Source organism: Protopterus annectens, chromosome 8.part0 (assembly GCF_019279795.1).
Source record: "Protopterus annectens isolate FY-2018-M chromosome 8.part0, PAN1.0, whole genome shotgun sequence".
Classification (NCBI taxonomy): Eukaryota; Metazoa; Chordata; order Ceratodontiformes; family Protopteridae; genus Protopterus; species Protopterus annectens.
Window position 1 is genome coordinate 1,981,958,763 of NC_056741.1, and position 23,253 is coordinate 1,981,982,015.

A 23,253-nucleotide genomic window follows, 5' to 3' on the forward strand; every position below is an offset into this window, starting at 1 on the left:
CACTGTAGAATGAGGGTCAAGACATATTCTGTTTTATATGGACTTCTTTTGAAAACCGTCTGTTGAATTTTTCATGCAAAATCTTGAGAGGGACTGGGTGACCTCAAAAAAGTGCCCGACACTGGATTCTTCTTCATAGACGAGGCGTGAGAAGGAATAAGGAAATCACGAGTTTGTGACTCTTACTCACTCTCACTCACCTTCAGAAAAAGTGATGCCAACATCCTCAGTACCTGGCTTGCACTCATTGTGGAGGAGAATAGATAGATTGTTGTAACCCAGCCAGGATAGTTTCTCTAATATTATGGTTGCAATATGGTTCACAGGTGTACACTAAGCTAATGACCAATACGGCCCTTATAAGCCTAGCCGTGCAACCTAAATGTGACCCACAAATTTGATTTATATATAGGGTGATTTAATGACTGCCACTGACCATCAGAGACATAGGCGTCAACCAGTGGTGAATTTTTGATGACCCATCTATTGGTCCAAGTCACACTTAAATAGTGTTAAGGAAGAAATCTGCTTCACATGAATGGGGAGCCTGTTCCACAGAACAGGAATTAACTGAGAAACATATCTGTCTCTCTGAAATGTCCTTTTCATGTTGCAAGCAAAATGTAGGTCTTTTGACCTAGTAGTTCTGATGTTGGTTGTGGATGTGCAAAAGGTTCATCAAAATAGGGTCCAGGGATGCTGTTTACACCAGGCAAAGATCACCTCGGTATGATTCTAAGTAAAGAGACAGGGCATTGAGGCAATCAGCACAAGACGTTGTGTTTACTCCCTGTACTTTTTTTGTAAGGAACCTTTGTGGACTTTCCAGTTGCTGCATATGTCTGGTCAGGTACACACTGAGGGGGGCATTATACGCAATGATGGGTCTGATGAGGGCCAAGTGCAATGTTATAATGACTTCTCTGGACCTAGAAGCAGCATAGAAGCATTTTCTTACTACCCTGGAAACATTTCGGCTGAAGACTCAGTTACTATCTACATAAGTTCCCAGATCCCTAACGAGTGAATCAACATCTAGTGTGTTCATAGGTTCATAGGCTGGTACTAGGCTATCGGCCCTAGGGCCTATGCAAGCCTACCATAACAACTCCCTGGATATTTCTTCCCATAATATTTACTTCCCTGGACCCCTGTCTAGCAGGGCGACTGACATGATCCCCGGGGTGAATTTCCTATCTCTCATCCAATCATCAAGGTTCCTTTTAAAGAGGGCCAATGAGGCTCTCTGCTTGACATGTATGGGCAGTCTATTCCAGAGTATGGGGAGTCTCTGGGTCAGGAACCTAGTCCTTCAGCATGTTTTATTCATTTTGATGACAAGTTTTAGATCCCTGGAGCATGTGGCTCTGAGGGATTGGGATTTCTGTAAGTGGAGGATATCCAACAACTCAGGGTTTGACATGGCCTTGTATGTTAAGCAGAGATCGCCTCTGAGTAGACGATATGCCACAGAGTATAGCTGGAGTTTTTTTAGATGGTCAGCATATGGCATCTGCTTTAGGCCTGTGATTATTTTATTGAGGTATTTCTGTGGCCTTTCCAGCTGTTGCAGATGTCTTGTGAGGTACATACCAAACGGGGCATTATACTCTATAATGGGTCTAATGAGGGATAAGTACAGTGGGACAATGAACTCCTTTTTTCTTAATGAAAAGCCCTTAGTGATGAGGTGTGCCACATAGAAGGATTTCCTGATTGTTGTGGCGGTGTGGTTATCGAAAGTAAGACCACTGTCCACCTGTGTCCCTAAGTCTCTCATCACACTTTTGATGTTTAGTGTCCTGCCACCTATGTGGTAATTCATGGGTACATGTTTTTTTTTTCCAAAGGGGATAACTATACATTTCTTAGCATTAAGTTTGAGCCCATGGCTCTGGCACCAGGCATCTGTTTCTGTAAGGCCTTTTTGTAGAATACCCACATAATTTGGGGATTCAATAATGGTTCCCAGTTTGCAGTCATCTGTGAACTTTGTTAGCCAGAGTCCCTTAGTGTTGGCCTGTACTTCAGAGAAGTAGATGCCAAACAAGAGTGGTCCCAGGACTGAACCCTGAGGTACTCCACTTGTCACTTGTCTGGAGCTGGATTTGGAGTTGGCTACTTTTACAGTCCAGGTTCTGTCAGTAAGCCAGTTGGCAACCCATCGAGTGATGTAAGGATGTATGCCCAGTTTAGTAAGTTTATCTATGATTCCAGAGTAGGGGATGGTGTCGAAGGCCTTGGTGAGGTCCAGATAAGCTGTGTGGACTGCCTTACCCTCGTCCACAGCTCTGGAGACAGATTTGAAGAAGTCAGTCAGATTCAGGAAACAAGATCGGCCCTTCTCAAACCCAAACTGGGTGGGGTCCAGTGTTTGAAAGTTGCCAATGTCTTTGTTTATAAGTTCCATGATAATGCATTCCATGCCCTTGCAGATCAGGCTTGTCAGACTGATGGGACGGTAGTTCCTGGGATCCAAGGTGGATCCCCCCTTGTGGAGGGGGATAACTGTAGCTGTGCACCACTCAGTGGGCACGAAGCCTGAGGTGAGGCTATGATTAAACATGACACTTAGGTGAGGTGCCAGTTCATTTTGTAGTTCATGTAGTACACAGCCTGGGATGTCATCTGGTCCCATGGATGCTGTATTCTTAACTTTGGAGAGTGCGGTTTCTACCTGTGTGCCTGTGATTACCAGAATTTAGCAATCTTTTGGTATTGAGATGGGCCCTTTAGGGGGTGAGAGGGGAGTGAAGTTGGCACTAAATCGATCTGCCAGGATATTGGCAATATCATTGGGATCAGTATATTTAATGTCATTTTGTTGTAGCTCAGAGCAGATCTGAGCATTGCCATTTAGATTCTTGACATAACTATAGAATGCCTTGTGGTTGTCTTTGGAATCTTTGGCAATTTTATTTTCGTAACTAACTTTTGAAGATTTTATGAGGGATTTCAGCTTCTTACTGAGGCTGGTGAGGGAGTTTTTTGCATCCTTGGATTTTCCTCTTTTCTGCAACAGTTTCTTCCTTCTGTTGTATAGTTTGTTTATAGCAGGGGACCACCAGATTGGCTTCCTTTTTATGGAGAAGAGCATTTTGGTTCTATTTGGGATGGCACGATTCATGCATGAGTGGATGTGCTCGTACAGTGCCTTAGTGTAAGATTCTGCAGTCGAAATTTCAGATCCCGTCTGCATGGGTGTCATGAAGTTTGTCACTTCTGACTTCACTAGCATGAAGTTGGCTTTGGAGAAGTTTTTTAAGGAGGTTTCCTTACTGGGGGGCGGGGGTGGGATGTGGATGTCAAGGGTGATTTGCTTATGGTCAGACCTGACCAATGAGGGGGTGACTACTGGTGTGGAGCATCTATCTCCCATGTTGGTAATGACCAGGTCTAGGATATTGAAGCCCCTGGTGGGACAATGGATTAGTTGAGCAAGGGAGTTGGAATTTATGAATTCCAAAAACCGTTGGGAAAAGGAGTTGGTACCCGAGTAGTTTTCCCAGTTAATGGCAGGGTAATTGAAATCACCCATTATTATTATATGTATAGCATATGTATTAGGGTGTTTGGTTGTATCTTAATATTTTCCAGTATGTTTAGAAAGGTGTAGTGAGAATCTTGGGGCATGGTGGGGGATCTGTAGCAAGCTACAATTTGGATTGCAGTCTTACCTAATGTTAGTTGTACCTGGAGAATTTCATATGCATTGTGTTGGGCAACAAGCATGGAGGTGTGAATATCCTTGATGAATATGGACACTCCTCCACCTTTAGTGTTTCAGTCATGGTTTTGTGGCCAAAAAGTGTGGTAAGAGTTGTAGCCTGGTATTGCAGGGGTGCTCTCTGGAGCCTTGAACCAGGTCTCAGCTACTGCACAGATATCGATGTTCTCCATTTTTAGGAGTGCCTCAAGAGAGTGCATTTTGAGGTTTAGACTTCTAGCATTGAGTAACATTACCTTCAGATTTTTCATGCTTGTATCTGTTACAGTGGTGGTTTTATCCTATGAACCTTGCCTAAAAAAGGCACTATAGGGGTGGCAAGAGCTTTAGCCAGTAACCTGAATCCCAGGGGTGACAGGTGCAGACCATCTCTGGCAAAGCATTGTGGTTTGTCGATCATGTCTTCCCAGGCAGACAAATACTGGATCCCCTTTGAATGAAACCCGAAGCTTAGCCAATTGTTGAAGTCAGTCATTTTGTCCTTATACTGTGGTATTATTCTGGACAAAGGCAGGATGCTACTCAGGGCTAGGGTCATACCTGCCTGGGCCACATGATCCAAGAGCTCTTCCATGTCTCTTTTCATGTAGTCCAGGGAGGTACGTCTCAAGTTATTCACTCCAGCATGGACAATGACAGAGACATATTTGTATTTGTTGTGGAGTGACTTGAGTGCATGCGTTATGTGGCGGATCCTGGCACCTGACAGGCAGCTGACTGCAATTTTCTCCTTGTTCAGCCTGGTGAGTGGGACATCAGTGTGCCTAACTATAGAGTCACCTATAACTAAATGGTTTTATTGATAACATTGTTACCTGAGATAGATAACTTCCAAAAGGTACTATAATACATTTCTTGGTATTGAGTTTTGAACCCCGGCTTTGGCACCAAGTGTTTCTCTGTGTTAGACTGTCCTGAAGGGTGTTCTCATCTTGGAGGATTCAATGATCATTCCCAGTTTGCAATCAACTGTGGACTTGGTCAGTCAGAGGCCTTTGACATTGTCTTTGACCTCCAAGAAGTAGATGCCAAAGAGGAGCAAGCCCAGCACAGAACCCTGATGGACTCCACTGGTGACCAGCCTCTTGGTAATGGTAACCTCACCGATCCTAACTTCTTAGGTCCTAACCCTGAGTCAGCTAGCTATCCAGCATGTTACAAGGAGGTTTATGCCTAGTTTCATAAGTTTGTTGACAATGTCTGAGTGTATTATTGTATTAAATGCTTTAGCCTGATCTAAGTAGACAGTATGTACTGGTTTCCCCTCATCCATTGCCTTAGTGACATTTTCAAAGAAATCGAACAGGTTTAGCATGTCCTTCCTTTGACAAAGCCAAACTGGGATGGATATAGTGTCTAGAGATCTCATATGTGTGCACTTATAATTTCCATGAAAATTATTTCCATGGTTTTGCAAATAAGACTAATCAGACTAATGAGTCTATAGTTTCCAGGTTCTGTTTAAGGTCCTACATTATGAAGGGGGATGACCATTGTATCCTCCATTCTTGTGGCAAAAAGACTGTTAAATACTGAATCAGAAGAGGCCCTGATAAGTTATACTGGAATATTATCAGGGGACTATTGAGGCTGTGTTCTTGGCTTTAGTGAGTGCATCCAGTACATGCTCCCTAGTTATAGTTGAAGGAGCTATGTTTGAGGGTATTTCTAGGGGGACGGTTGGGGGTGAGACTGGGGTAAAGTTAGAAATGAATTTTCCACTAACAGGTTCATTATATCACCAGGCTCTGTGAATAATGTATCATTAACCTCCAGCTCAGCATATTGTTGTGTGTTGTCCTTGAGGTTTCTGACATAGCTGAAAAGGCCTTATTGTTATCTTTCACCTGAGAGGTTATCTTAATCTGAAAGTTGGATTTGTTTGGCCTAATTAGCCCTCTTAGCTGCTTATTTAGTATGATAAGTAAGTTTTTATCTTTGTGGGAATTACTCTTCCTGATTTTTGCCATATTTTTTTTCCTTTTGTAGTAAATCCTGTTTAATTTGGGATGCCAGTAGGGGTGATTGTTTCTGGGGCTAGTTATGGGATTACTGCTTGTACATACAGCAGACTGTGCATGACCATTGACAAACTTGTACAGCATTCTGAGAGCAATTCAGCATAGATTGCTGTGTTCCCAGGGTTTGGAGCAGTATTGAATTTTGACAAACCATCACTTAATAGGTTCATAGGTATGTACCAGGCTAGTGGCCCTGGAGCCTTTACAAGCCTAGCCCATAGGATTACCCTGGCATTGTGCCACCCGACGGTAGTTCCTAGTGCCTCTGTTGAGTAGAGCCACTGGAGTAATCCCGGGGTGAATTTTCTATTTCCCATCCACTCATCAAGATCTCACTTGAAGAGGGCCATTGAGGTGCTCTGTTTAACATGTATGGGAAGTCTATTCCATAGGATGGTCAGTCTCTTGGTTAGGAACCTGTCCCTCCAGCTTGTTCTATTGATTGTGGTAATGAGGTTGAGGTCTCTGGAGCGTGTGGTGCAGAGGGATTGGAATTTCTTTAGATGTAGCATTTCTAACAGAGCTGGGTCAGACATGGCTTTGTAAGTCAAGCAGAGATCGCCTCTAAGTAGGCGATATGAAACAGAATAGTTGGAGTTTTTTGAGTCTGTCCATATAGGACAAGTGTTTAAGGCCTAGGATCCTCTTTGTGAGGTACTTTTGCAGCCTATCCAGTTGTTGCAGGTGTCTAGTCAGGTGCATGCCAAATGAGGCATTGTAATCGATGATTGGCCTAATGATGGAAGAGTGGAAGGAGACAATGACCTTTTTCGTCTTGGATGCAAAACCCTTAGTAATGAGATGTGCCACATAAAAGGACTTTCTGACCACAGTGGCAATATGGTGGTCAAAAGAGAGGTTGCTCTCAACCTGTGTTCCCAGATCTCTTATAACGCCTTCTATGTTCAGTAGACTACCATCAATGTGGTAATTCATGGGAGCTGGGATTTCCTCAAAGAGGAATAATGACACATTTTTTTAGCATTAAGCTTAAGGCCATGGTTCTGACACCAGTCATTGGTCTCAGTGAGGCCTTTCTGTTGGATGTCAACATCACTTCGGAAGTTAATAATAGCTCCCAACTTGCAATTGTCTGTGAACTTTGTCAACCAGAGTCCCTTTGTGTTGGCCTGGACTTCAGAGAAGTAGATACCAAACAGGAGAGGACCCAGGACCAAACCCTGTGGGACTCCACTTGTGACTGATGGGTAGTCTGACTTGGAGTCAGCTACTTTCACACTGTGGGTTCTATATATGAGCCAGTTTGCAACCCATCTAGTGATATAGGGGTTGATGCCTAGCTTAGTGAGTTTTTAGTGAGTTTTTCTATGATTTCTGAGTGGGGAATGGTATCAAAGGCCTTGGCCAGATCACGGTAGGCTGTATGCCTTCATCCACAGCTCTGGTGACTGACTCAAAGAAGTTGACCAGGTTGAGCAGGCATGATCTACCCTTCACAAAACCAAACTGTGTGGGATGCAGAGTTTGGAGATTCCATATATCCTTGTTTATTAGGTCCATGATGATGTGTTCCATAGCTTTGCATACCAGACTTGTCAGGTTAATGGGGTGATAGTTCCCAGGGTCTGTATTCGCTCCTCCTTTGTGGAGAGAGATGACTGTAGCACTGCACCATTTAGTAAGGACAAAGCCTCAGGTGAGGCTGTGAATTAACAGTGCACACAGGTGAGGTGCCAGTCCACTCTGTAGTTCATGTAGAGCACAGCCAGGAATATTGTCAGGTCCCATAGAAGCTGTATTCTTGGCCTTGGAGAGTCCTGTTTTAACCTGTGCAGCAGTAATACTGGGTGCCTGGTAATCTACTGGTATTTTGATTGGTCCTTTGGTGGGAGAGAGAGGGGTAAAGTTGGCACTGAATCTGTCAGACAGTATATTGGCAATATATGTTGGCTCAGTATAGGAGGTACCATTGTGCAGTAGCTCATAGTAAATCTGGGTATTGCCATGGAGATTCTTTACATAACTATTGAAGACCTTGTGGTTCTCTTTACTATCTCCTGCAATTCTGTTTTCATAGCTAGCTTTAGATGATTTGATGAGGGATCTCAACTTTTTGTTGAGGCTGATAAGGGAGTTTTTCCAGTCTTGAGATTTCACCTTATTCTGCATCAGTTTCCTTCTTGTTTATGCCAAGGGACCACCAGACTGGCTTCCTTTTTTTGGAGGAGAATATCTTGGTTTTAATAGGTATGGCAAGATCCATGCTTTTGTGTAAGTGTTCATACAGGGCATTAGTGTATGATTCAGCAGTCATGCAACTGTTCTCCCTTTGCATGGGTGCCGTGAAGTTAGCCACCTCTGTTTTTAGGAGCCCAAAGTTAGCTTTGGAGAAGTTTTTCATGGTGGTTACCTTTGCGAGGTGGTGGGAGGGATGTGGATTTTCAAGGTGATTAGTTTGTGGTCAGATCTAACCAGGGAGGAGTTGACTATTAGTGTAGAGCAATGGTCACCCATGTTAGTAATGACCAGGTCAAGGATGTTGCTACCTCTACTGGGGGTAAGAACGAACTGGTACAGAGCACTGTAATTAATGAATTCCAGGAAACACTGGACAAGTGTTTTGGTACATGAGTAGTTTTCCCAGTTAATGGGGGGGGGGGGGTAGTTGAAGTCGCCCAGTATGAGAGTGTTAGATTGGACCCTAATATTCTCCAGGGTGCTTAGGAACATGGAGTGTGAGTCTTGGGACATGGTTGGGGACCTATAGTAGGCTACAACCTGAATCGCTGTCTTACCCAATGTTAGCTGCACCTGAAGTATCTCTTATGCGTTATGTTGGGCTACCAGTCTGGAGGTGTGCACATCCTTTATGAATATGGAAACACCACCACCTTTGGAGCTTTGGAATAGTTCCTGTTACTAGTTTTACTGGGGTTATTGAGTTGATTTTGATTTTGAAGTTGACATCTTCATGATTGGACCTTACCAGGGAGGGCAAGACATTGGGGGAGCAGCATTCTGCCATGTTTGTAAGTATAAGGTCCAGTATGTTGGAGCCTCCAGTGGGCATATTCACTGTTTTGTCAATGGTGTTTGTATTTATGAAGCCCAGAAATCTGTGTGCCTTTAGGTTTGAGTCCATGTAGGATTCCCAGTCTATTTAGTAGTAATTCAAGTCTTCCATGAGTACAGTGCAAGGTTGGATGGTAAGTGTCTCCAATAGGCTCAAGATTGCATTGTGGGCTTGCTGGGACATGAAGAATAACCTATAGCTGACTAGGGCATGGTATGGAATTTTGTCTACGGTGATCTGCACATGGAGGAACTCCAATATGTCATCCTGTTTGACCAGCCTAGAAGTATGCTTTTTATTGATGTATATTGAAACACCTCTACCTTTAGTTCTTGTCTGTGCAGCTACTCGTCAAAAAGTGTGGAAGACCCTGACTCTTGGCCACTTTAATCCAAGTCTCTTTAACTGCACAGATTTCTATATTCTCAAGTGTGAGAAGGGCTTGGAAGTTGTGTATTTTTTTTTTTTATTTAGGCTCCTGGCTTTGAGCAGTAACACCTCGAGTTTCAGTTGAGTTGATTTTGCTATGTTGGTAGGTTTGTCAATTTGGAGTTTCCTAAAAAATGCACCATCGGGGTAGATAAAGTTTTAGCCAGTACTTGAAAGCCTAGAGGAGAACAGGTGCAGACCATCCTGGGCAAAGTCACGTGGTTTGTTAACCATGTCCTCCCAAGCTGACAAATACTGGATCCCTTATAAATGACATCAGAAAGACAACTAATTGTAAAAACCATTCATCTTTTGCTCATATTGTGACATTATCCTTGGTGATGGTAATATGCTGCTCTTTTTTTTTTTCTTAAATTACATTTGTACTAGTGTTTTGTTTGACGTTATTAACTCTATGGAGCTTTTCACCCCAGGCCTCTGCTGAAAATGTATATTTATTACGCAATTGGACTTTCTTAATAGGCAAATGTCAATAAATAAGTTAATTGTCTCAAGATGCCCATATTCATCAAGCAGCTGCAGAGGACATAGGACACTTTATATCCCTGCTGTCCAGTCCTTTGATTGGTGAGCTACAAGGAGGTAATATATTGAGGTTAGGCTATTAAGGGTGATGTATTGGGGCAGATTATGCTATCAGTATTAAATTTTGTGGTACAGAAGGCTTACAAGAAAGCAAAGTAAAAAAGGGTCAGCGCTAAATAATGGGTTAGGTGAATACATGACTAGGTATAGCCATCAGAATATAGCGGAAAAGGAAGTATATTATCTATATGGCAGAGACATATTAGGGCTTGGCATTTGTCACTCATTTTCTGCACCATTTGAGATCTTGCTTTCTAAAAGCTTGCATAATTCAGATTGGAGGACAAACTTCCTTGTACCTGATATTACTATGGGTGCAATCATTTAGGTCATTCCATATGAGCACTTATGGATAGCAAGGATACCTAGTGGTCATATCCTTCCATAAGAAAAGATTATGCAAAGATACTTTCTGGAACTGGAAATATTACTGAGGAATATGGAAGAAGCAAAGACTCTTAAATAATTATCATGTTCAAAATAAATCAGTCTGGTCAATACAACAGGACTATGGCAAAAATTGAACAAATTCTTATTGCAAAGCTTGGGGTGGGACATATGAAATGAATATCATTTTCTGCTACCTAAAGGTTTGCTAAAGTACATCTCAATTACTGATTGGAGTTCTGTAGAACTTAATTGGAGAAGGATAGTAGGTTCTGGGATTCATTTCAGTAAGGGTATGAAAACTGGTTGAAGGTGGGAAAGGGGGCTGGAATGAATATAGACTGTTAGCTCAAAACATGAACAGCCAAGAAGAAATGAAAGTTAGAAAGAGACAGAGTGAGGACCCACAGGACCCCTATAAGCACTGTGGGAAGTGACTTTCAAATAAAAAGTTATGAAAGTGACAGCAGCAGTGTTATACCTGAGTAGATAAGAAAATTAGCTATAATATTTAGATCAGAAAATAATTTCTTACCTGAGAATATGATAGTACCATGATTCACCTTAATTCATTGGTGGAGGAGCATAACTCTGAAGAAAAATCTAATTGCCTATTGTTTGTAAATACATATTGTACTTTTGCAATAATATGTTGTTTTTCAATCTGCTTAACATCTAATGTATAAAATCTTCTTTTGTCTGGTCAAGTCACTGTACTTCATTGTTTGATCTTGTCTTTGTATTTAACCATTTGCTCACTGGTCCTGGGCTGTGGCTGAAAAGGGACAGCTGACCAAACCACATACCTAGTTATCAATTAGTTGCAGTGCAGCCATATTTAAAAGAACTCGTGTCAATTACTCCAAAAAGAGTGAAGGTTTATGTTTAGTGAATTCTATTACAAGCAAAACAACAACAGTGAGTACAATATAAGTGACATTGTAATCAGTTATTTTGTAAAAAAGGGCACTTCTTTACTTATCTCTTCAGTACTCTCAGACATATTGTGCAATATACCACAGCATACCTACCAATCAATATTTTCCAACATGCACTTATCAAAGTAGTGACTTATGTCTCTTTACAGCATTAGAAAAATCATAACAAATCATATTTTCAGCTACTTTTTGAAGTTCAGAAACATATTTAATAATATCCAGTTTTAAAACATCCCAAATAATTTAACAGACTAACAATACACAAAGACATGCAAAAATAATTTCTAATTTCACACAGACAATTTATTTTATACTTTAGAATAATGCTAGTATAATAGAAGCATACCATAACCTTAATTCATTGAACTGGTACAGTCAGCGTCACCCTCTTATAATGTTGTTATAAGATTGTGTCCTTAAGCATGGACATTTCTGACATCTGTACTGTCTCTGTGCTCCAGAGGAAGTATACAAAACCTTTACCTGGTGCTCGGTATGGAATTTTCTCAAGTGTACTGGGCAAGCTGTCCATAGTCAGTATAAATGCCACTTCATGTCTCATTTGAATAGACTAATCAAAGTGGGTTACTGCCAATTGAAAGTAAAATAAATAAATTTACAAACTGATACAACATTCTGCTTTAACTTTTCCAAAGAAACTATATGTGTTTAGTGACAGGCTAATACATAGTTACTAGGCATGTGGTCTGGGAGACCATTAAGAAGCCTAGCCCAATTACCCAATTGCCACAGTGCACTGTCTAATTAAGTAACTTAGTCAGAGTCACACAGCAGACAAACAGAGGCTGAAGGAATCAAACCCTGTACTGCAAGAAGCAACTTATTGACAGCTCATACCCTTAATCCTCTGTCCTAACTGCACATATAATCAGTAACTAGTGCAACCATGATGTTTATTATGATACATAATCAATTGTAAGTTATTTTCAAACATTAATATATATTTAATTTTATTAATTTTACCATAGCTGGTTTCAAACTCAACAACTACTGACTGAGCACATCTTCCTTTCTTATAGATGTGAAAAGTATGAATATCTGCTCTCTTTTCCAAGAGTATATAACCAGTCTTCTTTCACTGAGCTGGTTTGTTCTAATGCAAATAATAACTGAAAAACATGTTTCTTAAAAACTCAATTCTGGATCATGTGCTGGTCTGATAAAGTAGCTTAGTATTTAGATATGGAGTGTTCCGTTCAATCTTAAGAACAATGTTCAGTATTACTGAATGTGTTATATTGTTGAAGAGTGTTTTACAACACTATTTAAAAGCAAAACTTGGTTCTTCTAAATTATGTTTTAATGGTTCCATTAACCTCGTTAACTGCTAGTTTTAATGCCTTTCTATTACTTTTCATTAAAGTCGTCACCTTCACTTCATATTTGTCCTCTGCTGACTAAGCAGATCACTTTATTCTATTAAATTAGCTGCAGACACTTGCAATATACCGCCATATGTGAATGTGATTACCCGTGTACAACTCACTGTATTTTATAAACATTGTTGTTCAAGTTGTTTAAAACTGAAGATTAATTTAACTGTTCTTACAAGGATGTCATTCTGGTTACTATGACGATGGCAAAACCTTGTGTGTTATTTCCTGAAGTATATACTTTCCCTAAAATAAAATACATTGTTTCATATATTCTCTTTTAAAAGAAGCTTAATATGTTCACATCCCATTGAGAATAAAGTTAGAAAGACTGACTGCAAAGGCAAATACTCATGGCATGCCATTCCTCCAAGTAAGATCGTTACTGCTGTGATACTTCCCTTATCGTAAAATGTAAACTGTGAGCTTGCACCATTGACATTCTTTTGTAGTGTACCATTGCTCAAAAGATTGGAACATGTGTTTATTCTCATATAAGGTGAATGAAAGCTTCTTACCTTTCTTTACTTCCTCGGATTTGGCCTTTGTTAACTACAACAAAACCAAAAAAAATCATAGCATGAACTCAGAGCAATGTGAAACAGAATACTGTTGAGAACAGAACGTAGAAGTGTTGCTGTACTTGCAAAAGACATTAGTATTACTACTACAACCACCATACAGGCTTCCAAGGCCTTCAGTATTTTTCCTTGGCAGCACATAAGCACTCCAACCTGCAAGAATAATAGTGCAGCTAATTTAAAACAGATTTTAAATCAGTGAAGTCCCAATTCAGTAAGCAAAAAGCTAGAAGTTTCTCCATTTGATTGAAACATCCTTTTCTGCTGTAAAGTTGCTAACCTCATACTACAACAGAACTAAATAAGAGTACATTAGCTCTTTAAAACACTACACCAGTCAAGAAAAAAAACACTTTTTATCATATTATGATCTTGTATGTGATACTACTATATTCTTTCTATTCAATGATTCCCTTTAATTTACGCTCTTTGTCACATGTTAAACAGATTTACATAGTCCCTTTTTGTTTTACCTAGAATGAGTGTTTGGATTGCTTTTTTTTGGAAAGAATAAACCTTTTTCAGTGTACCCTCCATTACTAACTCACTCTATTGTTGTGTCATGTTCCTTGAAATGTTTGCATAATTGTTATAACTGATATGGCTTTTCTCTGCATAACTGCAATTCATATACTGTTTTTGATTTAACCAAGATATGCATGTAGTTACAGAAACTATGGATCAAGTGAGAGCAAAGAAGGCAGAAATACCTTAATGTGTATTTTTTTTTCAGGGCCAAATATCTTAAATGAAATGAGTCATTAGATGCCACAGCCAAAGAAATCTCCTAAATAAAGCATTGCCAGATTTTATGCCACCTACTTGAGAAGATTAATTCCACAGAAATTCCACACAAAAGGAAAAAAAAAAAACATCTCTGTTATGGTTTAGCTACATGTGGCAGTGAATGGGTCATTTTTTAATTTAGGGTATAGCTGTGCACTGAAACAGCTGCCTAGGCACTGGTTGGCTAGGAGGTGAGCCTGGTCAAGCCATATTGCATTTTTTAAGCCTGTTGCTCTTGAAAAAAAAGTCCATAGCTTCTTTAAAGGAGGTAGAATAAGCCTATTGGTCTTCCAATTTTCTGCCCATCCATGCACAGCGCATTAGTTTGCTCTTCCAATTTCCTTCTTCGTGTCCTTCAGCATCACAAGTACAGCCCATGTATAGCATGCAATTTAAACTGGACATCTGGAGATGTGTTTGCAGCATTACAATGATCTGCTGCTCAACAGGTTAGCGTTGTTTGCATCTGTGTGTGTGTGTGTGTGTGTGTGTGTGTGTGTGTGTGTGTGTGTGTGTGTGTGTGTGTGCATTGAATTCCCCACTTAGGGGCACACTGTTTAGTTAAGAGATTTTGGTCAGGGTCACACAGAATCAAACCTTGTGCCTTAGCAATTGCAAGCACAAATTTTAATTTTCCACACCAGCTGCCAGGCCTCCTTTGGGTTCTTCATTTTTTAAATCACTGAGAACCATAATTTTTCAATGTCAGTCATATAGTTTAATAGTTAAAATATTGTTTGATGCAAAACCTGTTGTTCTGTTATTTTTTAAGTGAATTTAAGTAGTCTGCTGCTCTTATCTGTCTCCAGTTTTGCAGAACACTCTGATTTTCTCTTATACTATGCCCTGTCCCTGAGCAGTCATTTAATCAGACAGTGCTTTGGGACAACTGGACATTTGGGGTAGGCTGCTCAATGGTCCCAAGGACTGCAGTCCTAGTAACTGCTCATGAAAAGGGCAAAGGAAGGAGGATGATTGCAGTAAACAGGAGCACCACCATATGAGCCATGTTCTTTGACATGATTCTTGGTTTCCTTGTTCTGTCAAATTCTGACAGTCTATTTATTATTTAGCAATGAATAAAATGGACAACATGGAGTCTATGAATTTAATAGTAGTATTTTAACTATAAATGTATTTATTTAGCTTGTCTTTTGCAGGCATACAGGTGTGAAATGTAGTGTGTTTGGGAATAACAAATTGTCTATCAATTAATGCAGATGGATAAGGCTATGAGCTGTTAAAGAGCTGATTCCTATAGTGCATGGTTTGATTCTCTTAGCCTTCATTTGTCTTTTATGTGGCTGTCAAGTTACTTCACCAAAACAGTACTCCTATGCTGCTCGTGAAAAGGGACACTTGTGTCCAGTGGGCTGTTCCTGGTTATTAGCAAATGTCTTACATTTAGGTTCATAGTTTTATAAGTGTGTACTAGGCTAATGACTACAAGGGCCTTTTTGAGCCTAGCCATGCATCCCAAATCTCTGACAAGTTTTGGTACCCTTGATAAGTGTAAGCAGGGGCTTGGGAGATGAAACATTTACAAACAGAGGCCTGTAAGATGAACCATTACAGGCTGTCAGTGTCCATTAGAGACATAAGTGCCAAACCAGGAATGAATTTCCTGTTCCCTATCCAATTTCCAAGTAACACTTGAATTGGGTTGTGGAGGAACTCTGCTTCACATGGATGGGGAGCCTGTTCCAAAGGAGTAGTCTCTGGGATGCATACCTATCTCTCCAGTATGTCCTATTTATATCACAGGCAAGGTTTAAGTCTTTAAAATGGGTATTTCTGGTGCTTTTTGTTTTGTGGATATGCAGGAGGTCCATAAGGATGGAGTAGGACAATGTATTTTATGCCATGCATAGATCTCCCCTCAACAGTCTGTAGGAGACAGAATAAAGGGATAGGGCTCTGAGGCAGTATGCACAGGACATGTTACTTATGCCTTGTATTCTTTTAGTGAGGAACATCTGGACATTCCAGTTGTTGGATGTGCCTGGTTAGTACATACCAAAGGGGGCACTGCACTCAGTGACAGGTCTGAGGAATGCTGAATATAATGGAACAATAACCTCTTTGGACCCAGATGCCATACCTTTGCACAACATAGAATGATTTCCTCTCTACTGTAGATAAGTGATGCTCAAAGACTAGAAAACTGTCTATGTGAATCCACAAGTACCTGTCTACTGGGTTGAGTATAAGGGGTGTGTTGTCAATATGATAATTACCAGGTGTGGATGACTTCCAAAAGGATACTACTATGCATTTCTTAGCATTTAGCTTTAGTCCATGGCTTTTTCACAATTTATTTGCCTATATCAGCCCTTCCTGGTCAATATTTGTGTTGGTGGGAAATTCAGTGATAGCTCCTAATATGCAATAATCTACAAATTTAGTCAGCCAAAGGCCCTTGACATTGACCTTGACTTCAGAGAAGTAAATGCCAAAAAGGTGTGGTATCAGGACTGATCTCAGAGGGACTCAGCTTGTGGCTAGCCTCTTTGTAAAAGTGGACTCCCAAATTCTAACTTCTGGGGTCCTGTCTGTGAGACAGTTGGCTGTCCATTGGGTGACATGATGGTTTACATCTAATCTCTTAAGTTTGTCAATAATTTCTGAATGGGGTATTGTGTCAAATGCCTTGGCTCAGTCAAGTTAGGCAGTGTGGACTGTTTTGCCCTCATCCATTGCTTTGGTGACCTTCTCCAAAAAGTCCTCCAGATTGAGTAGGCATGTCCTGCCCTTGGTGAAACCAAATTGGGTTGGGTACACTGTCTGGAGGTTTCCTATGTCATTATTGATCATTTCCATGGTAATTCTTTCTTTCCGTGGCTTTGCACATGAGACTAATCAGACTTATGGGTCTGGAATTTTCAGGGTCTATAGATGGCCCAACTTTGTGCAGAGGGATGACTGTTGCTGTTCTCCATTCATGAGGCATAAAGGCTGCTTGGAAGTTACAGTTAAATAGCAATTCCAGGGGGCTTAATAGGTTATGTTTTGTGCTACTTAAAGACATCCTGTGATACTGGGCCCATTGATGCAGTGCTCTTGTCTTTGGAATTCCTGTATCTGTTATATACACTCTAGTTAGTACTTCACTATATGCTATTTGGTTATGAATTCCAGCACATCTTTTGTAGTTTAATGGGCTGCCAAATGCATTTTCACTAAATGTGAGTTTCACTGAAGGGGAAGTTTTCTGTTTCTCATGCTGTGTCTATTTTCAGCATGTAAGTGTTTTGTTTAGAAAATGTCTGTTAGGGTTTTTTCTGTAAAATTTGAAAAAAGTTTTAAATGAAATCCACCAAGTTCTTGTAATAATTGTAACCGTAATACAAAAAATAGTGTGCACACTGTGGGATTTGAATAATGTTTATGGCAACTGAAAAGAGACAGCTAAGTAATGAGATATTGGTGTGACGGGCAGGACCTTGATTCATTATCCTGTATATAGAACTCCCATTTGTCCACAATCTGGCTCTTTTGGCTCTGGAAGTGTATGTTGCAACAATTCAGTATTATTAGCCATTCTTCAAGTAGGTCAGACCTGTACTGATTGATATCAAATGGGATACCTATTCTTGACAACAGAGAAGCCACAGGGAGGTCAAAAGTAAGATATAGGTGTCCTGAAAGCATGGAAGCTCTCCACCTAAAAAACAGTATGTTGTATGCAGTAAAATTTCTAGTTTGGTATGACTTATGGGTTGTTGAACAAAAGCTGAGGCACCATTTATACTGCCTATAATTGTTTTGTGTTATTCATTGCACTAAAGAATGAATTATTTCATTAATTAGCCTGGATTGTGCAAATAGTCTAAACATGTTGTATTTTAGTAGTCTAAATATGTTGCATTTAAGTAATATATATTTTTGCAGTTCCTTCTTTTCAGCCCCAGCAACAGCAAAGGGGTTTGGCTGTTGTCAGGTAATATAGTCTGCATTATTAGTGATGATGAGATCTGTTTATCTTCAGCATTTGTTATGCAGTCATGGTTGCATGATGCTCTCCACAGTCTACTGTACAAGAACAGATTGTAAAGGATTTCAGCATTTAGTTCAAAACTGTTACTCTGGCAGTCAGCCCAGACAACTAAATCTCAAACTTGTTAATGATCTGATTCCTGTAGCAAGGATCCTGGGCTTGAATCTTTCCACCTTAATTTACCTACTGTGTGGTCTCTTAACTAGACTGTGCTTTGCAACAATTGGGAAATTCAGCTAGGGTCCTTACTGGTCTCCAGGACTGCATGCTTATTAACTGTGAACCTGTTGTTGTTGTTTGTCAGCCAACCCAGCTGCATAGCTGATCTACTTCAGGAAATTCTATAGAACCATCACCAGCACACCAATTTTAGTGTAACATAAGCAATTTAATTTTCAAGGGCAGCAGGTATTGTATTTGTATATGAAGCAGTGAAATGCAAACTTGTTCATCAGAAGCAACCTCTGCATTAGTAATAGTTCTCTTTAATGTAGCATTATTCAGATGGCTTTTACTTCTGCACAGATTGTACACATTGACCTGGCATATGTTATCAGGTGGTTAATATTTCTTTAGTTCTCATAAATGCTCTTCTGTTTAATCCGTGCTACACATGGCTGGATCTTATGGTATGATGCTAGTGTTCATTATACAATTTAATGCAGTTCTTCCAAAGCTTCCAATAAGGTACATAATCCTTTATTTCTTCATAACAATAATGTGTGCACATAGTCAACAAAGGGACTATAACTGCTGCTGGGGTGGGGGCCCTTTAAGGATGAAAGTACCTTAACCTCTTTATTATCTGAGCATTTTTAAACAGTCTTTAGTCAGGCTTTGCAGGACTTGTATGCATGTGTGTGAATTAAGTTAGAATACTTTGCCTACTGTGTATGTGTGAAACCATTCTAAAATATGTAACGTTGATCATTATTATTGTTATTAAGTCTTTGACAAAGACATCAGAGAAGGATGTAGTCAACAACGCATAACTGCTGCATTTAGGGGACGTCTGCGGTACACATAATCACCAACTGGCCATGAATGTGAGTTTCAGTGTATTTTCAATGAATGTGAGTTTCAGTGTATTTTCAATGAATGTGAGTTTCAGTGTATTTTCAATGAATGTGCGTTTTGAGGGAAGGAAAGTTTACTGTTGCCCATCCTAAGTCTGCTTTCAATGTGAGGCTGTTTTCTTTTGTTTGGCAAGTGGCCATCAGTGTTTATGCTATAAAATTTGAAATAAAGGTTTTAAATCAAACCTGTGTAATCACTGTAAGAGAGAAGAGAAAAAATAGTATGCACACTCACAGGTTTGAACAATGTTTATGGCAACTGGAGAGAGACAACCAAGTAATGGGACACTGGAATGGCTGTGGGGGATGAGGTGCTGGGCCATTACTCTGCCTAGGGCCCCATTTGACCATGATCTGCCTCCACTCCAATATAAAGTGTGCAATGAGTGAGAAGCAGAAGGTCAGTTCAATTAAATGCATGTGCTATTCAGAGACAGTATAATAAGAAATTAAACTTCTACATGTGCATGTTGTCATAATAAAAGCAAAGTGTACATTGTTATTGGCCAAGCACATAGTACAAGATGCATAAGACAAGCTGGTGGGAGAATTGAAGTCCAAGTAGTAATCCAAAGAAAGAAAGAGTAAGGAAAAAGTGAGAGATAGAAAAGATGGAAAGAATAAGAAGTAATACTGGTTTGCATAACATAGAGACTAATAGCATAGTTGCAATGACAAAAAACAATGCATGCTACCATCTTCTGGAAAGTGACTCAAAGAAACTGTATCAGGTTGCAAGGCAAAGGCAGAAAGATAAAGATGATAGTCATCAGCAAGGGAGCCCGCAGGATTTTTTGCAGGGGGGTGCAAACCCAGAGCCCCACCCATGGAGCAAGTTCATAGTTATTAGGCATCTCATCCAAAGGAGGACATAGCCAGGACTGCAGCACTCCACCTCCTTAAAATACAAATCTACATGCTGTGGGAGTAGAACCTATAGCCCTCTGCATCAAGATGCAAGTATGCTACCTGCTGTACTACTAACACTGCTTTAAAATTCTATACCACAATAATGATACTATTTGCTAAAAAAAACAGTTGCACATTTTAAGCAGACTTAGCATGAGCAGCAGTAAACTTCTCTTCCCTTGAAGCTCACAATTCCTTGAAAATACACTTGAAAATAAATTCCACCTGCTAACTCTAAATAGGGCATTTCACTTTCTCTCATGTACCTCAACCTCTGCAAGAAATCTGGACAAAGCCCAACATAAACAGGGACAGATTATAAATATTGCTCTCATGAACTTAGAACATTGCTAGAATATCAGGATTTATGTTAGTATGCATTTTATATGATGGACAGAAGGAAGGTTGGTATATTGTGTGTGCAAGAAACCAGATGGAAGGGGAGTAAGGCTAGGTGTATCGGAGGTGGATTCAAATTGTTTTATCATGATGTGGATGGGAGGAGAAATGGCGTAGGAGTTATCCTGAAGGAACAGTATGCTAAGAGTGTTTTGGAATTGAAAAGAGTGTCGGATAGAGTGATGCTTATGAAGCTGGAAATTGATGGTGTAATGATGAATGTTGTTAGTGCATATGCTCCACAAGTTGGGTGTGTGATGGATGAGAAAGAAAAATTTTGGAGTGAGCTGGATGAAGTGGTGATGACTGTACCCAAGGGTGAGAGACTGGTGATTGGAGCAGATTTCAATGGGCATGTTGGTGAAGGGAACAGAGGAGTGGATGACGAAGTGATGGGTAGGTATGGTGTTAAACAAAGGAATGCAGCAGGTCAGATGGTAGTGGATTTTGAGAAAAGGATGGACATAGCTGTGGTGAATACGTATTTTAACAAGAGGGAGGAGCATAGGGTGACATACAAGAGTGGAGGAAGATGCACACAGGTGGATTATATCTTATGTAGGAGGGCCAGTTTGAAGGAGATTGGAGACTGTAAAGTGGTGACCGGGGAAAGTGTAGTTAGGCAGCATAGGATGGTGGTTTGTAGGATGACGTTGGTGATCAAGAAGAGGAGGAGGAGTGTGAGGGCAGCACCAAGGATCAAATGGTGGAAACTGAAAAAGGGTAATTGTGAGGTGGAGTTCAGGGATGAGTTAAGACAGGCACTGGGTGGCAGTGAAGAGTTACCAAATAGCTGGGTAACTACAGCAGAGCTAGTAAGGAAGATGGCTAGAAAGGTGCTTAGTATGACATCTGGACAGAGGAAGGACGATAAGGAGACATGGTGGTGGAATGAGGAAGTACAGGAGAGTATACAGAGAAAGAGGTTTGCAATGAAGAAGTGGGATTGTCAGACAGATGAAGAAAGTAGACAGGAGTATAAGGAGATGAGGTGCATGGCAAAGAGAGAGAGGTGGCGAAGTCTAAGGATAAGGCGTATGAAGAGTTGTATGAAAGGTTGGATACTATGGAGGGAGAAAAAGACCTTTACTGATTGGCTAGACAGAGGGACCGAGCTAGGAAAGATGTGCAGCAGGTAAAGGTGATAACGGATAATGAGGGAAACATACTCACAAGCGAGGAGAGTGTGTTGAGGAGATGGAAAGAGTACTTTGAGGGGTTGATGAATGAAGAGAATGAGAGGAAGAGAAGGTTGGATGATGTAGGGATAGTGAATCATGAAGTGCAATGGATTAGCAAGGAGGAAATAAGGATAGCTATGAAGAGAATGAAGACTGGAAAGGCTGTTGGTCCAGATGACATACCTGTGGATGTATGGAGGTGTTTAGGTGAAATGGCAGTGGAGTTTTTAACTAGATTGTTTAATGAAATCTTGGAAAGTGAGAGGATGTCGAGGAATGGAGAAAGTGTTTTGGTACCGATTTATAAGAATAAGGGTGATCTGCAGATCTGTAGTAACTACAGAGGGATTAAAGTGATCAGTCACAGCATGAAGTTATGGGAAATAGTAGTGGAAGCTAGGTTAAGAAGGGACATGATGATTAGTGATCAGCAGTATGGTTTCATGCCGGGAAAAAGCACTACAGATGCGATGTTTGCTCTGAGAGTGTTGATGGAGAAGTACAGAGAAGGTCAGAAGGAGTTGCATTGTGTTTTTGTAGACTTAGAGAAAGCATATGACAGGGTACCTAGATAGGAGTTATGGTATTGTATGAGGAAGTCAGTAGTGTCAGAGAAGTATGTAAGAGTGGTACAGGATATGCACGAGGGTAGTGTGACAGCTGTGAGGTCTGCAGTGGGACTGACAGATGTGTTTAAGGTGGAGGTGGGGTTACACCAAGGATCAGCTCTGAGCCCTTTCTTATTTGCAATGGTGATGGACAGGTTGACAGTTGAGATCAGACAAGAGTCCCCGTGGAGTGATGTTTGCAGATGACATTGTGATCTGTAGTGAGAGTAGGTAACAGGTGGAGGAGACCCTGGAGAGATGGAGATATGCTCTAGAGAGAAGAGGAATGAAGGTCAGCAGGACTAAGACAGAATATGTGTGTGTGAATGAGAGGGAGGATAGAGGAATGGTGAGGATGCAGGGAGTAGAGGTGGCGAAGGTGGATGAGTTTAAATACTTGGGATCAACACTTCAGAGTAATGGTGAGTGTGGAAGAGAGATGAAGAAGAGAGTACAGGCAGGATTGAGTGGGTGGAGAAGAGTGTCAGGAGTGATTTGTGACAGACGAGTACCAGTAAGAGTGAAAGGGAAGGTCTACAAGAGGGTAGTGAGACCAGCTATGTTATATGGGTTGGAGACAGTGGCACTGACAAAAAGGCAGGAGTTTGAGTTGGATGTGGAAGAGTTAAAGATGTTAAGATTTGCACTGGGTGTGACAAGGGTAGACAGGATTAGGAATAAGTATATTAGATGGTCAGCCCAGGTTGGAAGGTTTGGAGACAAAGCCAGAGAGGCAAGATTACGTTGGTTTGGACATGTGCTGAGGAGGGATGCTGAGTATATTGGGAAAAAGATGCTAAGGATGAAGCTACCAGGTAACAGGAAAAGAGGAAGGCCTAAGATAAGGTTTATGGATTTGGTGATTGAGGACATGCAGGTGGCTGGTGTGACAGAGCAAGATGCAGAGGACAGGAAGAAATGGAAACAGATGATCCGCTGTGGCGACCGAAAGAAGATGATGATAGTATGCATTTTTCTATAGGATATGACATCTAAAACTCAAATGTCTGTCATTATTTAGCAACTTCAATCCTTTTTAGGAAGAATATGGGGCAAAAAATCTGGACATTCTGCAAAAACCTGGACAGCTGAGGGGTATGCTACCTCCTTCTTATACAGACAATATTTGTTTCTTATCCAAAAAAGACCTGCTGCCTGACACAACTATCTACTTGGTTCA

The 23,253-nt window shown here is 40.6% G+C and overlaps 1 protein-coding gene across 1 annotated transcript in view; it reads right to left on the bottom strand.

Annotated features, from left to right (window-relative positions):
- Positions 1-23,253, bottom strand: part of LOC122808595 (cyclic nucleotide-gated cation channel beta-1-like) — a 230,790-nt gene that overhangs the window by 161,974 nt on the left and 45,563 nt on the right. Inside the window, exon 4 of the mRNA XM_044079552.1 lies at positions 13,055-13,088. Coding sequence (XP_043935487.1) covers positions 13,055-13,088 — 34 coding nt within the window. The remainder of the gene's footprint in view (positions 1-13,054; positions 13,089-23,253) is intronic.